At 39.1% G+C, this 19,642-nt stretch overlaps 1 protein-coding gene across 3 annotated transcripts; it reads left to right on the plus strand.

The window, feature by feature from the left end:
* The first annotated feature begins 3,711 nt into the window (after positions 1–3,711).
* Positions 3,712–18,117, plus strand: TERF1 (telomeric repeat binding factor 1). Of its 3 annotated transcripts, XM_042464855.1 has the most exons (9): positions 3,712–3,981; positions 5,631–5,726; positions 8,197–8,327; positions 9,066–9,152; positions 10,315–10,464; positions 12,050–12,159; positions 13,517–13,620; positions 15,071–15,138; positions 16,953–18,117. In XM_042464855.1, the coding sequence occupies exons 1-9, from the start codon at positions 3,735–3,737 to the stop codon at positions 17,109–17,111; spliced, it is 1,152 nt and encodes a 383-aa protein (XP_042320789.1). In that variant the 5' UTR covers positions 3,712–3,734; the 3' UTR covers positions 17,112–18,117. The 3 variants fall into 3 exon arrangements, with proteins under 3 accessions (XP_042320789.1, XP_042320790.1, XP_042320791.1); XM_042464856.1 differs by lacking the exon at positions 9,066–9,152; XM_042464857.1 differs by lacking the exon at positions 15,071–15,138 and having other exon boundaries at positions 16,953–17,119.
* Positions 18,118–19,642: the final 1,525 nt, after the last annotated feature.

The following is a 19,642-nucleotide window of genomic DNA, read 5'->3' on the forward strand; positions in this document are numbered from 1 at the left end:
TAATGCAGTTTGACACTACTTTAAGTGCTGTAGCTCCAGCCTATCCTGGTGCCTCTTGTTGCAGTTGTTGTTGTTGTTGTGTGCCTCCAAGTCATTTTTTACTTTTGCCTGTCTGGGGCTTGCTTGGCAACCTCTTCCAAGGGAGTCCAAACTACAAATCCCAGGTGTGAAATGCAGATTTTCTAAGTACCAAAGTACCAAATCAAATGAATCAGGACAAAACAAGTGAAGCAGCATTTTCCAATTTATTAGTTACAATCTTGCAAGAAGGGCACACACCGTCTGAGGCAGGGTAGGCAACTTTTGAGCCGGGCCGGGTTGCTGTCCTCAGACAACTGCGGGGGGGGGGGGGGGGGGGGGGGCAAGCCAAAAAATAAATAATTAAATACTTTTTTTAAAAAAATTAAAATAGAAATAAACCAGGACAAATGTAGGACAAAATTTTCAAATGGAAGACACTTTTTTAAAAAAAAAATGGAGGAAATGCGAAAAAAATTGCTGATTTTTAAAAAAGTGTTAATATGGTTGCCTACCCCTGGTCTGAGGTTTCACACAGTATTTATAAGACATTTTCTGTTACAATATTTCTGTCTCAATTTTTATTGGCCAGATCTAGACATGTGATCAATTTTAAGACCACCTTTTAAGTATGTAAAAACTCCACCCATAACATATCTCATCATACATCTCATGGAGGGAGCATCAGGCAGACCCAGCAACATCAAGGACAGCCTGAAGGAAGTGGCCCCTCCCTCCTCAACTGTCACCTTGGCCTCAGAGGGAGCAATCAGGCAGACCCAGCAACATCAGGGACTGCCTGAAGGAAGAGGCCCCTCCCTCCTCAACTGTCACCTTGGCCTCAGAGGGAGTGATCAGGCAGACCCAGCAACATCAGGGACTGCCTGAAGGAAGAGGCCCCTCCCTCCTCAACTGTCACCTTGGCCTCAGACATCTGCAGACCCAGCAACATCAGGACTGCCTGAAGGAAGAGCCCCTCCCTCCTCAACTGTCACCTTGGCCTCAGAGGGAGATCAGGCAGACCCAGCAACATCAGGGACTGCCTGAAGAAGAGGCCCCCCCTCAACTGTCACTTGGCCTCAGAGGGAGCAATCAGGCAGACCCAGCAACATCAGGGACTGCCTGAAGGAAGAGGCCCCTCCCTCCTCAACTGTCACCTTGGCCTCAGAGGGAGCGATCAGGCAGACCCAGCAACATCAGTGAGCCTGGAAATAAGATGCCCCTCCCTCCTTAACTGTCATCTTGGCCTCAGTGGGAGCGATCAGGCAGACCCAGCAACATCAGGGACTGCCTGAAGGAAGAGGCCCCTCCCTCCTTAACTGTCATCTTGGCCTCAGAGGGAGCGATCAGGCAGACCCAGCAACATCAGGGACAGCCTGAAGGAAGAGGCCCCTCCCTCTTGTAACTGTCATCTTGGCCTCAGTGGGAGCGATCAGGCAGACCCAGCTCCATCAGGGACAGCCTAAAGGAAGAGGCTCATCCCTCTTGTAACTGTCATCTTGGCCTCAGAGGGAGCAATCAGGCAGACCCAGCAACATCGGGGACTGCCTGAAGGACGAGACTTCTCCCCCTTAACTGTCACCTTGTATTTTGTATTGTATTACAATTTTTACTGTACACCGCTATGATCATTGTGGAATAGCGGTCTATAAATAAAACATATTATTATTATTATTATTATTATTATTATTACCATTTAAATTAGCCATTATAGATTCATAGGTGTGTTCTATTATTCATCACCCCCCATTACACATGCTCAAAAGGGGATATCTCTTGACTTTTAGTAACCCCACCCAAAAAAATAGTGTTCTTGGCATTTAATGAAGATGGAGCTCTCTTATCAGTTGGCTCCAAAAACTGTTTTGTCTCCTTCTTTGCAAAGTTGTCCTTGACATCCAGGTGCAGTCTTATTTATTTATTTGTTTGTTTATTAAACAGAACACTTAGCCATTTTGATAATCTAAACAGAGACAAAAATATTATTTAAAATAACTAAGTCCAGCATATTTTATAAGTGTATCTTATTTATTATCAACAATATAACCCCCCTTTATTCTTATAAAATAATATATTTAATATTTAATAAATAACAGTGTTATAAAAAGCTTATCTAAAAACTCTTTCTTTTACTAACTTATATATTTTTATAAAATTCCCTTTCAGTTAAAGGGCCTCAGCTGAGCTTTACTCAATCCTATTAGAATAGATATATTGATTATAATAATATACATATAGATATGTAGTTTCATATTATCTATATATGTAATTTAATTATAGTATACGTTTATATAGTCTAACACAATTTCTATTTTATTCATGTGTTTCTAACTCTTTTATTAAATCTTATGTGTTTGATTCAAATCCATTTCTTTCACCAGGATTCTGTCAAATGCAGAGTGCCCAGATTACCTAACCCCAAAGGAGAAAAAGGCACCATAAAATGTAGGACCTTGGAGAAAAATGGGGGACAAAATGAAAGCTAACAACACTCATATAAATATAAATTCATGCTTTTATATTCCTGCTCAGAATGGAGGACATTTTGGGATTCCTCCTGGACAGAAGGATGAAATGGAAGGCAGGTCAAATTCAAAAAGGGGGTTGAGAAACTGGAGCATGTCCAGAGAAGGGTGACCAAAATGGTGAAGGAAGCCATGCTTTATGAGGAAAGACTTAGGGAGCTGGGTATGTTTAGCCTGGAAAAGAAACAGTTAAGAGGTGATATGTATTTGAAGGGATGTCATATTGAGGAGAGAGCATGCTTGTTTTCTGCTGCTCCAGAGAACAGAACAAGGAACAGGCCTAGAAAAAAGCACACTTGAAAGATAGGATCTGTTTAAGTGGAAATGGAGAATAATGAGTGAATGTTAAATGAAAGTGAGGATAAATAGTAAGATGAAGTAACGAGAAGATAGAGAGAGGAGAAATTAAACTATCTTCGGATCCAAGGTAAAGGAGAAGAAGGAATAAAGAAAGTGTGAGAGGTTAGAGAAAGTGTAAAAGTAGAGGAAGAGAGGGAAAGAGAAGGTAGAAAGGGAAGAAAATGAGAGATGGTAGAATTGAAAAGAGAGTAGAACAAAGGAGGAGAGAAACGAAGAGAAAATATGAGAATGAAATATAAGGACAGAGACGACGGAAAGGATCCAAAAACCATATAGGTATAGTTTTTTGTTTTAATTATAAATGTGGAGTAGAGATTGTAGGCGGTTATTTGTATAATCTTGATTTGTAATGTTATATATATATGTGTGTGTGTGTGTTATGTATAATTTTTCTTTTAAAGGAGGAACTTCTTGACGGTGAGAGCTGTTCAACAGTGGAATGAATACACTCCCTCAGAGAGTGGTGGCGTCTCCTTCTTTAGAGGCTTTTAAACAGAGGATTGACGGCCATTTTGGGGGGTGCTTTGACTATGAGTTCCTGCATGACCGAATGGGATTGGGCTGGATAGCCCTTGGGGTCTCTTTATGATTCTCTCAGAGACTGAGGAGCCGAGTGGCGTTGTCCCTGAGAAGTACCTCAGAGGAGCCGAGGAGATCATTTGGGACTTAGAGGCCTCATCCTCAAAGCTCCGGAACTGAAGGGGATTTTCTTTTCTGTTCCTGAGGGGAATCTTCAGACGATAAAGCAGCTTATTATAATATGGGGGCGTGGCCGATGGGGTGATGACGTAGTGGGGGCGGGGCTTAGAGGCTCGGTGCGCTAAACTCAAAATGGCGGAAGCGGAGGAGGAGAGTGTAACGGATTCGTCCCTTCAGCCTGTTTCCTTAGCAAAGAAGGCGGCGGCGGCAGCGGCAGCAGCAGCGGCTAAAGCTAAGGCTAAGGCTGGCCCGTTCCCTTCCCCGGAGGCGGAGGTGGTGGCCGCCGGGTGGATGCTGGACTTCGCCTGCCGCTGCCTCTGCCGCCATTTTTGCGAGGAAAACCGGAAGGATTTCGAGCGGAGCCGAGAGCTGGCGCTGAGTGAGGAATGGGGGGGGGGCGAGAGTAAGGGAAGCTCTCGCGAGACTCGGCGGGATTTGGGGAGAGTGAGGGCGGTGAGGTCAAGGCGGCCATCTTCCTCTCGGGCAATGCCCCTATTGTGCCAGAAGCCCTCCTCGGGCTGGATATTTGGCCCTAAAAGGCATTGGTTCCCAAACTCTACTCCTCCAGATGTTTTGGACTTCAGCTCCCAGGATTCCTGATTGCTGGCCAAGTTGTCTAGGGGCTTCTGGGAGCTGAAGACCAAAACACTTAGTGGGCCAAAGTTTGGGAAGCGCTGGCTCAGTGCTAGGGAATCCTGGGAATTGTAGTTTATCGTGGCACCAGAGCTCTTTCTGACAGAGAGGTCTAAATGCCTAACAAAACTACAGTTCCCACAATTCCCTAGCACTGAGCCAGGGCAGTTGAAGGGGTCTCAAACTGGATCATTTCTGCAGTGTCTTTGGGACCAGAGTCGAAGTCTTTGAGAACTACTGTACCGCAATTAGGCTGCGGAGCAGGGACTGGTCGCTCGTGTGACCAAGACTGAAAGCATAAAGTGTTCGTTTTAAAAAGTATTGGGTTAAATCTTGTTCTTCGTTTTGAAAACAAACACATATTCATTTGTCACTGAGTTATTTTCCAAGTAGTAACATCCAAGTTTACTTGGAAGTAATATGTTAGCAATGTACAGTGACAGCCAAAATCCACAAAACAGTCATACCTTTCTTGGGGCAGCTGAAATGCACAAAATGCATGATGCAGCCTTTTGGAGCGCCACTGGATTCTTCATCAGGAAATACAGTCAGCCCTCCTCCGTGTTGGAGGCTTTGGCTTTAGTGGATCTGATTATTTGCAGTTTCGACTAATGTGTTCTCTCTAGGAATCTCAGTGTCCTCCAGAGCAACTCTGCCAGAAGTTGACCATAGAGTTGTGCTGGAGAACCTAGAAGTTCCTAGAGAAAACACTTCTCTAGGCATTTGTGGATCCTCCAACTTCTTGAAGATGCTGACCATAGAGTTGAATTGGAGGACCTGGAGATTCCTAGAGAGGTGTTCTTTCAGGTTAAAAGGAAATAGTGTGTGTGTTTTTAGTTGCGTTTCCCCCCACTTTTCATGGGGCTCCTGTACCCCTAACCCCAGCGAATGTGGAGGGACCACTGTATGTTTTGAGAAACATGAGCAAAATCAAACATGGCTCTGAATGACCCTATAATGAGCAATGAGCAAAGTAACAATGGTCACATTCCTATTATTATTATTATTATTATTATTATTTTAAATAGCATCATTGCCTCCCTTGTTACCATCAAAAGTGTGCCACCATTCAGTACTCTTAAGTACTCTGGCTCCCTCTGCAGTCTAGAATAACTATAAAACGCAGTTTAAAGGGGAACAAATGTAAATGTAATTCGGCAGTCTGACCAGTCATGTGGGTTTTATTGAAAGAGCATTAGTGGCAATGACTGAATATAAATTGCCCCTCAGTACTCCAGTCCTAAATACATTTATTTGGAAAGTAGTTCCATTTGTGGTGCCATGGTTTCAAGTAACAACACATGGGATTACTGGCCAAGTTGCTGATACTGGTAACCACACAGTGGCACTGCAGGAACAAAAATCAGTTAACCATATCTGCTTTCTTTATTTCAGCTATTATCAAAGGGTTACGCAAAATAGAAATTCATCAGGTGAAAACAGTGTGCCTTTGTCAGCTGCTGGCATATGTCGGAGAAGGAAAGTTCCTCGGTAAAACATGTTGCTGTTTTTCCCTCTCATGTTTCACTTTAAATTATAATTGCAGACAGGTTAATCAGATGAGGCTGCTGTAATTGTTTAGTGCCATCAGTGCACATGGTAATTCATAGTGACATAATATAAAGTGATGGAAGACCTCCTTCTTTTGAGGAGCTTAACAGTCTCTACCAATGATTCCCAAGCTTTGGTCCTCTACACATTTTGGACTTCAACTCCCAGAATTCCTGACTGTTGGCCAAGTTGACTGGGGCTATTGGGAGTTGAAGTACAAAACAGCTGGAGGGCCAAATTTTGGGAACCACTGGTCTACACTTTGACATAGTTTAGATAAGGAGGGAACACAAGGCAGATATTATTGGGGTCTAAAATAGCAATAGCAAGTGCATTTCTACACCACTTATCAATGCACTTAAGCACTCCCTAAGCGGTTTACAAAATGTAAGCTAATTGCCCCAAACAAACTTCCTCAGAAGGATGCAAGCCTGAGTCGAGCTTGAGCCCTTTTGCTGGTCTTGAACTCGCAACCTTATGGATTGTGAGTGAGTGGCTGCAGTACAGGCATTTATCCACTGCACCACCAGGGCTCTTGTCTCTACTGTCTGTTCTTGACAGAGCTTGTCTTGTGATTCTTCTACACATTGCTGGTGGCTCAGTACAGTAGTTAAATGCCAGTACTGCAGCCACTCACTCACAGTTGTAAGGTTCAATACCAGCCAGGGGCTCCAAGGTCGATTCAGCCTGGCATCCTTCCAAGGTCAATAAAATGAGTACCCAGCTTGTTGTGGGCAATTGGTTTACACATTGTAAACCGCTTAGGGAGTGCTTAAGTGCACTGATAAGTGGTATAGAAATGTACTGTACAGTACTTGCTATTCTTGTTGTTGGCCGAAAATGTGGTACAAACTGAGAAAATGATTGTGGCCCTCTGAACCCAAAACAAAGGCACTCTTTATTTGGCCTGAGCAATGAAGATGTATGCAAACAAGTGTGTGTTACTGCTTCAAGGGGCTACCTGGCAAACAGTGAGAGGCTGATTTCCAAATCCTCTGGCAGAGGACTCATGTATCCATACAACTCAGTGGTAAGGTAGGAGCCAGCAGTGTCATGTCTGTTCACAAATATGTGAGATCTCCAGCAAGTGATTTGTGGTTGCTGAAGGGGACCTGGCAGCCACATTCAGAGAAGGCAGTCTATCTGGATTGTTGTTTTTTATCCCCCCAAAAATATTTTTGCTTCCTTAAGCAAACCACAAAGGAGAAGAAACTTCAAGCCATTAACTTACTTTTTTGAAGCATTACATTTCACCTGAAATGGTAATCTGTTTTTAGTGGAGAATTTGTTGCATCAGTGAAGTGCATAAGAACCAGTGTTTGCTGAGCAGTAAAAATGCAAATTAGAAATGTTTCTTAAATATGGACTAAAATCAGTAGCAATAAACAGTTTATTTTTCTATAGTTTTTTGTGGGTTTTTCAGGCTATGTGGCCATGCTTTAGAAGAGTTTCTTCTTGGCGTTTCACCAGCATCTGTGGCTGGCATCTTCAGAGTTTATTTTTCTCCTGCATGGGAATATTTTCCTTTAATACCCAGTGATAGCAGAGCATGATTGATGCTTCAGTCAAAAGGTGGACAGGCAAGCAAGTTTTCCTAAGTAACAAAGGCTGATGTTAAGTTGCAAAAGACTAAAGGAGCTGATACAGTAACACTGGGATATCTGCTGCTTTTAGTAAGGAGATGGGTGCATAGACTTCTCAGTGGGTTCAGTGAGACTGGCTATTTACTCTAGCTGCTCAGAAAATGTTGAAAATGAGTGCTGTAGTTCTACAAATAATTGTTTTAAAAGGTGATTTTTGTCTTCCATCTTGAGTCACAAAAAGCAAATAAGGTGGAGGTTATTTGTGTTTTACACTCTAGAATTGAGATAAGAATTTGATATTTCTTATTTTCATACATATTCTAAATTATTTGTTGAATGTAAATCCTAAATAACCTGCTGAGTATATCTTAAACAGTGGTCAGTATTATCCACCTGTTCTGTTCATACAATAATTTATGGAAAGTTTTACTTAATAATCATTAAATACTATGACTGGTCTGGGTGATGTTGGAAGAGGAATGAACAGACATGAAGAGTGTACTAGAATTGTGATTGTGATGGAAAATCCAATTGATAACTATACAGTCAAAATTAGTGTTCTGCATGATTGTAGATACCATTTTGTAATATTGCAAGTGGTGTATTTTAGAATTTCTGAGTTAAAGGTTACTGTCTTGAAACAGTAACATTTAATTTGTTTGTGTGTGTAATATCTGTCTGGTTACACTAGTCTAACCAAACCCAGTGTGCAAACAATAGAGGTCTGACTTCTTGTATAACTGGTAAATTGGTGTGTTTAAATGTTTTTTAGTCTGCAAAGAGTTATAAGATTATTGTTAAACTTTATCAATTTATTTCCTCATAAGAGTCTCATTTTGAGAGTGAACAAAGACTATCACCACTGGAAAATGCTTTCTTGGTTTGGACTTCATTTCTAAAATCGCAAAACAAACAAGAGAAACTACATGAAGATATCAAGCGCTTGATTCAGATTCAGGTCTGTTTATAGCTCTTACTAGCCTTCTGAATGGGCGATTGAAGGAAGTCAGAATACAATTTCTTTATAGGTTGTATCTCTCTTATGTGGAATTCCAAAATCCAAAGCATTTTTCATGGGTGGCTGAGATAGTGACACATTTGTTTTCTGATGGTTCAGTATACAAAAACTTTGTTTCAGACTCAAAATTACTTTAATTTAAAAAAAAATCCTTTCAGGTTATGTATATGAAGGTATATAAAAACATAAATGAATTCCATGTTTAGACCTGGGTCCCATCTCCAAGATATCTCCTTATGTATATGCAAATATTCCAGCATCAGAAAGAATCCAAAACACTTATGGTCCCAAACATTTCAGATAAGGGACAATCAACCTGTACTACTTCATGGACTCTTGTTAGCTAGATAAAGCATAACCATCATGCCATTAGAATAAAGTCTTAGAAAAGAAAACTAACTGGTCACTGGAACATTTGATTGGTCATAATGTTAAGCTTTGGTCTCAAATTTCTTAGAAATGATGGATTTTTCTGAAACTGGCCTTCCCAATCTGGTCTTCTAGGTGTATTGGACTAACTCCCAGTATCCTTTAGAACTGGTCATATTAATTGGAGCTGATGTGAATTGCAGTCCAAAACATCTGAGAGATACAAGGTTAGCAAGGTTTACCACAATTACTTACCAGCCCAGAATTTATTAGATGGAAAACAGTATGTTCACTTTTTTTTCTTTTCAGGCTGTAGCAGTGTATGTGGAGAAGGGATATTTTAAGGAGGCTGCAGAGGTCATAGAAAGATTATTTCCAGATTCTCTCTCAAATGAGGTAATACTGGATAAGCAAGACATGTTTTGAAACCCTCTTAAATAGAAATAGATCAAACTACCTAAAGGACTAGTATTTTTGCCAGTGAACATCTGTTTGTAAAAGTATAAGGCCTAAATGAAGGCTGAAATTCTAGATCTGTTCTCCAGCCCACTGACGTTTCCATCCCTGTCCTGCCAGTGATCTGCAGTGTGATAATCAAAAACAGGATCCCTGTTGCAATTCCTCCTTACACCAGAGAATGCTCACAGGAGTAGAGTGGAAACATCAGTCTGCTGTGTCCCAATCTACAGGAGAACAGATCCATCACTCACAGTGGCTGATGCCTAGTAAGTCCTGATTGGAAGCTTTTATTATCCCTATGTATTCCTTACACCATTGAATATGTAAGGGTCACAGATGTGAATCAGTAGTAGTAGTAGTAATAATAATAATAATAATATTTATTTCTATACCGCTTTTCCGCAGTGATCAAAGCGGTGTACATAGTGATCATGAATTCCCAAGGCAGTTGTTAATCTCTGTTATAGATCCATTAGATCTATGCAAACTTGGTAAGTCTAAACTTATGTAAATATTTAATTTTTACCTTTTTCCCAATATAGGGCCTAGGATGGCTCACAGCATACTTAAAAAATATAACTAAAAAAGAGTGATTATAATTTTAAAAGTTTTTTTAAAATAAACTATTATGTTAAAACAGCCCAAATTTAAACCAGAACCAGCATGGTTTGAGTATTGGACTAGGACTCTGGGAGATCAAGGTTCATATCTCCAACTCAGCCATGGAAACCCCTCTGCATGGCCTTGGACAAGTTACAGACACTTAGCCTCAGAGGAAAGCAATGCTAACCCTGTAAAGAAATCCTGCCAAGAAAACCCCATAATAGATTCACCTTAGAGTTTCTGTATGTCAGAAATGCCCTGAAGGCACACAACAGCAATAATTTAAAGCATTAAAAGCATAACAATGAATAAAAGTACAACACCACACATTCAAAGACCTGTCTGAAACATCCAGTTATGTAGATTAATTGAATGAATTAAATCTTATTTATTTGATATGTCTAGTCTATTTAGAATTAAAAATTTGTTTTGGTCTATGTCATAAGGATGTAATTAACAACATTAACACTGTATATTTTGAATTTTCTGGATTTAGCCTTTGAGAATGAAGCTGTCTGCAGTAGCAAAACAGAAAGATCCATACCATCCATTTCTTCAGTATTTCAGTTTCAGTCTTCTGATTGAAAAAATCAAGTCTTACATCACTGTTTTCTTGAATGATGAATCTAATAATTTCCTAATGAAGGTATGTTGAAAACAAGAGAACTAAACAGTAAATCTGAATAACATTGGATAATATTGCTTCAAAGGCAAAGCAAAATACTAAGGACTTGGAGCTGAAAAATACCCAGTTCATGTTCAGTTGCCATTTTAAGTGGTGAATGAATTCATTACTCATTTTGAAATATGCTCATTAAAATATGTACAGCAAAACAGCTTCATTTATATGCTGCTTCATACCAAACTAGCAGTGTCTAAGTGGTTTACAATTGTAAGCTAATTGCCCCCAACAATCTGGGTACTCATTTTAGCGACCTCGGAAGGACGCAAGCCTGAGTCAAGCTTGAGCCCTTTTGCTGGTATTGAACTCGCAACCCTATGGTTTTGAGTGAGTGGCTGCAGTACAGGCATTTAACCACTGCATACAGCATTACAAAAAGAATAAAATTGTAGTTGATGGGCACAATAGTTTTCAAGACTAATGCATTACTGTTAATGTTAATGGTTTAGAATGATGTTAATGAAGAAATGCCTGCACCTGTATAAATGTGCCTGGATCTGAAAAATCAGCCATAGACTCCCTTGTATTTGTTGTTGTGTGCCTTCAAGTAGTTTCTGGCAAACATATCACATGGCTTTCTTGGCAAAATTTGTCCAGAAGCGGTTTTGCCTTCTCAGAAACAGAGAGAATGTGTCTTACCCAAGGTCACCCAGTAGGTTTCCACGGCTGAGCAGGAATTCAAACCCTGGTCTCCAGAATCATAGTCCAACATTCAGATCACTAAACTATGCTGGTTCTCTGATTTGTAGTATATCTGTGAATAATTTGTCCTAATTAGTACTGAATGAGTTTGCAATGATTGTACGTCAGGAGTGGACAAAATGCAGCTTCGTGTAGCTTCATCCTATCGAATCTAGGATTCGAACCCTGGTCTGTAGGGTTGTAGTCCATTGCTCAAACCACTACCTACTTGTATGCCTGAGGTGACTATATAGAATTCTCTCTTAAGGGAAGTTAGAGCCTTTCTTTCCTACATTTAGGCAGGTTTTAAACTTTTTGTTTATATCTGTCTTGGGTGAAATGATGGTTTGGTTTTTAAAGACTTACTGTGCAGGTTATTTGTCTGAATCAGAAACTGTTTTACTTTGCTCTTCTTAATGTAAAAATTTTAGTTATTTAAAAACTTACATTTTAAATCTTTTATGACACTGGTGGTAAAATGCTCTAGAAAGAGGTCTTGCATAAATATGCTAGTATTGGAGTAGATTCAGTGGAAGTTATATATAGGTTCCATTGATTTAGTGGGCTTGCTCAAACTGGGAGTAACAATTGCATTTAGGGCTTTGTCTTTAAAAAAAAAGAATGTGCTGTAGTAGTTTGAATGTCATACTAAGATTCCAGAAGATCAAGGTTTGAATACCCTCTTAGCCACGGAAAACCATGGGATGACCTTGGGCAAGATCATAATGGCAAACCACCGCTTAATAAATCTTGCCCTCAAAATGTTACAGTATGACAGGGTGGCCATAAGCCAGTCAGTTCGAAGGCTCCTAGTAACAGTTTGAAAATCAGTATAAAAATCTTTAAATAAGGTTGTTTTGTTTTACAGGAAGCTACAAAAGAGGTAGAAACTAAATATTCAGAAAAAATCATGGTCCCTGTAGAATATGATAAATTAATGGAAGTAAACATAGAAAACTATTTTGAAATGACGCAAAGGTTAGTACTATAAGTCTCCTATTGAAACACAGTACTTCAGTACTTTGGGATGTTATTGTACTTTGCTGTTTGGCCAACACAGCTATGCTGGATATGAAGTATAGTTTTGTTATTTTATTATTTATATATATTTATAATTTATTATTAAAACATAGATAATACATGTCCTTATGCAGGTTTATGCTGACATTCCTGGAAATCTGTAGTCCAAAACACACTGCAGAAATAATCCAATTTGAAACCACTTTAACTGCTCTGGCTCAGTGCTATGAATTTTGGGAACTGTAGCTTTGTTTAACATTTAGCCTTCTCTGGCAGAGAGCTGTGGTGCCACAATAAACTACATTTCCCAGAATTCCCTAGCATTGGGTCAGGGCAGTTAAAGCAGTCTCTAAGTGGATTATTTCAGCAGTGTGTTTGAATTTATGTTTTGTTTTGATTTTTAGCTTTATCTTGTTGTGTGCCTTCAAGTTGTTTCTGACTTGAACCTAAGGCGAACCTATCACAGGGTTTTCTTGGCAAGTTTCTTCAGAAGCACTTTGCCATTATCATCCTGAGGCTGAGAGTATGAGACTTGCTCAAGGTCACCCAGTAGGTATCATGGCTCAGTGAAGATTTGACCCCTGGTCTCCAAAGTCATATTCCAGCACTCAGACCTCTATGCCACACTGGCTAACTAAAAATTGTGTTTGCTTTTTCTTTACTACCTAGGTCTGTCTTTTGTAATGTATCTTAACAATTATTCAAGAGTGCTGTTATGTTACCTTGGGTTTATTCTCAATTATATACTTGTATATAAATTGTATATAAATTATATATACTTGTCCGTCCATATTTGCAAGGGTTAAGGGCACAAGACCCCCGTGAAAATGGAAAAACTGCAAATAACAAAAATATGTTTTTACCTGTAAGGACACCTCTCTAGGAATCTCTAGGTCCTCCAGTGCAACTCTGTGGTCACCATTCAACAAACACTGACCATAGAACTGCCCTGGAGGAGCTACAAAGTCCTAGTAGAGTATTCTCTCTAAGAACCTCTAGGTCTTTCACTACATTTTAGTTACAGTTGACTGTAGGGCTGCACTGGATGACCTAGATATTCGTAGAGAAGACATATATTAATCAAATCCATGAATAATCAAAGCTGCAAATATGGAGGAATGAGTGTACTTATATATTTGTTCTCAAATTATATTCAGCTTCTTCTCAGTTAATAATAGAGCAAGGTGGTATAAACACCATGAAGCAAGAAACTGGTGGCCACATATAGAGGAAAAATCATTTTTCAAGCAATGTATTCAGTATTATTAGCTAAGTGTCACAGTTTGAAATATCTGTCTTTCCAATTCTGTTACAGATCTGATAAACAGTTTTATTCCTTCGCTGATGAAACATTCATTAATCCAGGGCAGATAAAAACGACCTTGAGACCAAAAAAGAGGAAACAAAATGTTCTTAAAAGTAAGTGTTACAGATCCTTTCAGCTGATACAATCCCTATTTTAATTTTGCTGAAGAAATGATTAGGCTTAGTTTCAAACTTGTGAAACTGCTGACAAACATTATGCACTAATACTGGAGTTGCAGCCTTAAATTTTATGTAATAGTTATAATTTAATTCTATTTTAATGTTGACTTTCTGTAGGTTTTTAATTATATTGTTTCATAAGTCATCTAGAGCCCCAGTCTTGTGGGGAATAGGCAGGATATAGATGATGATGATGAGCTTTTTACATGACAGTTTCCTGTGGTCATTTCAGGCAATGAGGCATGTGTATCAGCATGATTATGTTTTGAAGTACAGTCGGCCCTTCTTATACACAGATTTTTTAATACACAGATTCAAGGATCCACAGTCTGAAAAGGTTCCAAAAAAGTATAAATTTCAAATATCAAACCTTGATTTTCCATTTTTTTATAAGGGACACCATTTTGCTATGTCATTATATTTAATGGGACTTGAACATCCATGGATTTTGTTATCCATGGAGGATCTTGGAACCAAACCCCAGCGTATAACAAGGGTCCACTGTACAGTCGTCCTCCATATTTGCGGGGGTTAAGGGAACAAGACCCCCGCAAATATAGAAAATTTGTGAATAGTGCAAGTCATGCCCCCCTCTTCCTCCAATGCCTGGAAAAGCTGCAGCCACCTGTCCTGTGCATGAGAGAAAGAGACTGGGCAGCAAGAGGGAGAGCCCTGCCCACCTTCTCTCATGCCTGGGACAGCTGCAGACGATCATGTTGAGACTGCAGATAATCAAATCCACAAATCCACAAATGGAGTATAATTTTTTTACCTATAAACACTTTATGTTTTGATTTGTCAAAAAGAGGTAGAAACCTAATCTTTTAACTCCTCTCTATGAAATAGCCTACCAAGTAAGAGTTCTGGAAATCTGTTGCTCTTAATCAACAACATAACACATCTTGTATGATGTGTCTAGATATGTCTATTTGTTCATTTCATTTTAAATTACTGCTGTGATGTTCATTTGTTGCTACGTAAAATCAGACAAATGTAATGATGGCCATGTCTGTGTCTTATCGGGGACTAATTTCAATGCATTTTTCACAATATAAAATCATGGAATCATAGATTTGGAAGAGACCACAAGAGCCATCCCCCCTGCCGTGCAGGAACTTTCAATAAAAAGCATACCTGACTGATTGAAAATGTAGTTTATCAGAACAGTAGTCCCTGCTCAATGTATTGCACGAAGTTTCCATTGTATCTACATAAATGGCTATTTTTGTTACTGTGTTTAAATATTACAGTTAAGCTATGAATTAAATCTGCTTCTACTTGGTCTTAAGTCAGCCTGCAATAAACAGATAATCATAGTATAAGGCTATTAATAATACATTCAGTTTAAAGAATATGAAATACTTATTTTGTGTACCTTAACTAGGTAAGAAAGAGTTGCAGAATATTGAAAATGGTCAACAAAGTTGTCTGTCAACAGGTCAAAAGAAACAGGTATGAATGGGGAAGATTCTGAAATCTTGTTCATATTATATTATCACATTACGATGATGTTAAAAACTATCATAGAGTCAGCAAAATTCCAGTTTAAAGAAGCTTCCTGCAGGTGACTATCCTCCTATAACCATGCATTTTCTATGTGGTCAAGCAAACTGGCAACTTGGAGCAGCCTCCAGCCACACCCTTTTTGGCATGAGACCACAACAACCAGACACCACAGTCCCAAGGCTGGCTGCAACCACAATCCCAAATGGGCTGGCAGCAAGGAGCACTTTTTTGCACTCCATTTGCCAGTGGCCCCGAGCCACCTTAGTTACCCAGAGCACAGCTTCGGCTCTATCTGAGGGCGTGCATCATCTGAACACCACGTCCCCAGATCAGGCCAGAGCTGGTGCTTTTGGCCCATCTGTTTCAGGCCTATTTTAGCCTACTTCTCCAAGGTTTTGAAAATACATAAATTAGGACGATGTGAGACAAAGGTATCTAGCTGCTTCTACTTTCAACAGAACATCCTACTCAGCATACAAGGGAAATGCTATGTATCAATTAGTGAGAAGAACTAAGTGGTACTGTCACATATTTATTTACTTATAATATTTATATTCTACCCAATAATAATCTTCTGGACAGTTTGCATTAAAACTTGTAGTCAAAGTATGCAAAGTAAAACAAACGGTAGAACAGAATAAAATGAAAATAAAGCCAGTGACAGAGAATAACAAGATTGCAAAAGATCCAAAAAGGACAAAACAGAAATCCTGGGACAATAAAGTGTTCATCTGACACCAAAAAGAGCAGAGACCAGGTGAAACTATCACTGAAGAGAGCATTCTACAATCAGGGCACCACCACTGAAAAGGCCCTTTGTCTAGTAGTTACCTGCGTCACCTCTTCTGGCACTTTTGTTGAAACTACTTAGCCAAAGAAAGGCAAAAAGCTCCTGCCCTCACATAATCCTCCTCTGTGCTCAGACCTTGGCAAAGACATCAAAGCTCGGCAGGAGAGGTTCTTGGCTCATCAGGCTTGGGAAGCTGGCAATCCCTGGCTTACATCTGCCTTCTCCTTGAACAATTCCAAGTTTCTCCTAAAATAAGCAGGCATATGACTTTTTCTATTTATCCGAATTCTTTATTATTGAAAACTTAGGCAGAAGGCAGCTCTTCTGATATTACAAATGACTTGAATGTCCTCATGTCAATAGTAATGGCTATTGAATGTCATAGCAGTAGTTCATATCAATCTTCTGGTTCCCACTGAGTTATTGTCATAGTTAATTTACATATATGGGTCTGTATCTTGACTTTAAACTTTTGCAGTTCAAGATATAATCCAGAAGGTCATGTTACAGTCATGTCTTAAACCATTGGTCATAGAGCATATATTATGATAGATATGGAAATCAAGTAATTGGCAACTTTTGGTTGATGTGGCTTAGAAAAAAAAATCATACTATAATATACAGTGGCCATTGTATTATCTGTGATGTCTCGTCTACATTTACACATCAGATTTGATGCTTTCTGTAAAGTACAGTATTTCTAGAACTTTCCACATAAACAGTTTAGACAGCAGATCTCATTTGGGGGGGGACCATTTTGCTATGCCCTGTAGAGCAAATACTTGAAATGCTTTACATCTATAGGATGCAAATATGCAAAGACTTAATATTAACTTTTTCCATCCTAGAAATATAAGTTGCCAGGAACTGAAGGTTTCTTTCAACTCATTACTGAAACTGAAGATTTAAGCATTTTAAAAGTTAAGTGTGTATTTAAACACCACTGTCTTTTTTTCCCCCTTCCCTAAAGCGATGGAGTTGGGAAGAAGATCAGAAACTTAAAAATGGTGTGGAGAAGTTTGGAGTAGGAAACTGGATTAAAATTCTTCAACATTATGACTTTAATGAACGAACTAATGTAATGCTGAAAGACAGATGGAGAACTATGGTCCGATCAGGCATGGTTTAAACTGCCTTTTCCACATTCCTTAGCTGTTTCCCTGTCCTTCCCTCACCGTGGTGTCTTGATTTAAATGTGTGATCAGGTGTCATTTTTACATGTAAACTATATTTATGAGGTTTGTATTTAATTAATGCACGTGGGTCTATAACATTTTAATGCTTTTTATGCATCTTAAGGTATTCAGAATTGCAGAGGGAATGGTAAGAGGGTTTCTATTTGATTTTCAACTGAATAGAATGGTGACGCCATGTAGCATCAGAATGATTCATTTGTATCTCCTGCATTACTGCATAAAATACTGCTACAAAACTATTCTAAGGATAAAAATAAAAGAAAAAGTAAAACCCAACTGAAGACTTGAACATCCATGGACTGTGCTGTTATCTATCATAAGCAAACTAAAGGCCCTTCACAGAGTTCTCCATAAGAAAAATATGGCTAGTTAACTATTTGGTGCCAAATGTCAAAAAACAATGAAATTATGCTTCTGGGAACAGGAAAGGGGTTAACTCCAGACAACTGTCACTTGTTCAAAACTGCCAGTATTAATATTGTGCCTGCTTGCTTTCTTTCACTCTCTAGCTGTGTATGTATATTTACTGGGCTGTATGGAAATGACACACAGGGGTTACAATTATTCTAGTAACAGTTCTCAGTAGTTATAAGAGTGCTGCCTTTTTAACTTAAGCACTGGAAAAACCAAGGTTGGCTGGCTTAATTTTCTTTTACTTAATAACATATCCAAAATTAACCACTTATTTGTACATTATTTGGAAGAGAATTGTATTGGAGTGAGGAAGGTTTACTGTATATAGATTGTTGTATATAGCTACTACCCCAGAGCCAGAGGGTCTAAAATAGTGTAATTAATACCATCTAGACTTATCAAACTAACTAAGCTTCCCTTGATAACCCATGGAGTTGGTACTGTATATCTTACTTTATTGTGAATTTGTGAATGGAAGGTATGGTAATAACATTCCTGCAATACAGTATAAACAATATTTTGTAAGTCCTTGTCTCTCTGACTTTTATTTCACACGTATACTGCATTTTATAAAGCTGCTCATTTGCATTATATTTTTTTTAGGAATGGTACTCTACATTATTAGTACGGGTCACCACAGCTTTTACTAGGGCAAGAGGTTCCAAATATAAAGCTAGTTCATTTTCTCAAAGTGGGCTACCATGTTTCAAGACCTCCATTTCTGATGGAACTGTCATGAGAAAAAAAATATTTTTATATCATGAATATTACATCATTTAAGAGGTAATTGATCAGGGTTGGACAACCACAGGGCCACATTCCAGATGTTTGAAATGGCCACGGGCCACGCTTCATTGTTTCTTTATTATTAAACATTTCTGTGACTGATATTTTAATGAATTAAATTATAACATTAAATTCCTTATAAACAAATTTGTCTGTAAATAACCATGGGTTTTCATGACCAAAGGAGACAGGAAAAGGAAGATCTCAGTTGCTCCCCCTATTTCTGTACAACTACTGTGACTGAAAAAGCAGATGGGGGAGGGCTTTTCTAAGGCTTCTGTCCCCAAAAGTTCCAATACAACATCTCAATCCCACTCAACACACACCCTCAGTTGTCCTCTTTCTGCTATACTAGCTGCAAGAGGAGAAGAGATATAATTCGCTTGCTGTAATCGTCATCACTACTCATACTCTTTGCTGCAAAAGACAAAAATTGGGGAATTCCTGTCCTTCACCCCCCCCTCCCCCACAAAAAAAAAAAAGAAGACAGGCTAGATCTCAATGGTATTCTGTGCCATTTCATCTGCAGAAGGAGAGGAGGATTTTTCTCTGTCTCCTAAATCCTGAGAACTAATAAGAAAGAAGGTATAACTCAACATTTCCCGTGTTCATGAAAACACACTTGCTTTTAACTCCATTTGTTCGCTGATGGAGATTCTGTAGTGGTAATTTACTGCAAAACTTGTTAACAAACTACATCATCCTCTGCTCCTACCACTTTCCTTTCAACTTGTTGGTAATTAAAGAGAGCTAGAAGTTCAGGGGCCACAAAAATGGGTGTAGCATGCCATATTTTCCACAACCCAATCTAAATGTAAAAAAATTCTGATGCTTGCAAGCCTTTGGAGGTAGCGGTTTTCTTACATGCAAGTCATTCTAATTCAGAGACCAAACTGAAGCAGGTGAGCGGCTGTCCTTTTGCATTAGTGTTAATCTTAAATCTTCATTGCTGATATTTCTGAATGCTGCTGTGTGCTTTCAAGTTGTTTCCAACTTATGGCAACCCTAAGGTGAACCTGTCATGGGAGTTTCTTGACAAGATTTGTTCAGAAGAAGTTTGCCATTACCTTCCCCTGTGGCTGAGAGCATGTGACTTGCACAAGGTCACCCAATGATTTTCATGGCCGAGCTGGGAAACAAACCCTAGTCTTCAGAATTGTAGCCCAATGCTCAAACCACTACACCACACTGCTGATATTTCTATCCTGCTATAATAATAAAAATTAGGAGCCCTGGTGGCACAGTGGTTAAATGCCTGTACTGC

This window comes from Sceloporus undulatus, chromosome 4 (assembly GCF_019175285.1).
Source record: "Sceloporus undulatus isolate JIND9_A2432 ecotype Alabama chromosome 4, SceUnd_v1.1, whole genome shotgun sequence".
Taxonomy (NCBI): Eukaryota; Metazoa; Chordata; class Lepidosauria; order Squamata; family Phrynosomatidae; genus Sceloporus; species Sceloporus undulatus.

Excerpts from the sequence above, each read along its gene's own strand:
- TERF1 (XM_042464855.1), top strand. The coding sequence starts at position 3,735 with ATGGCGGAAGCGGAGGAGGAGAGTGTAACGGATTCGTCCCTTCAGCCT. Across the intron at positions 8,328-9,065 it reads AGCGCTTGATTCAGATTCAG|GCTGTAGCAGTGTATGTGGA; the intron begins GTCTGTTTATAG and ends TTTTCTTTTCAG. Across the intron at positions 10,465-12,049 it reads CTAATAATTTCCTAATGAAG|GAAGCTACAAAAGAGGTAGA; the intron begins GTATGTTGAAAA and ends TTTGTTTTACAG.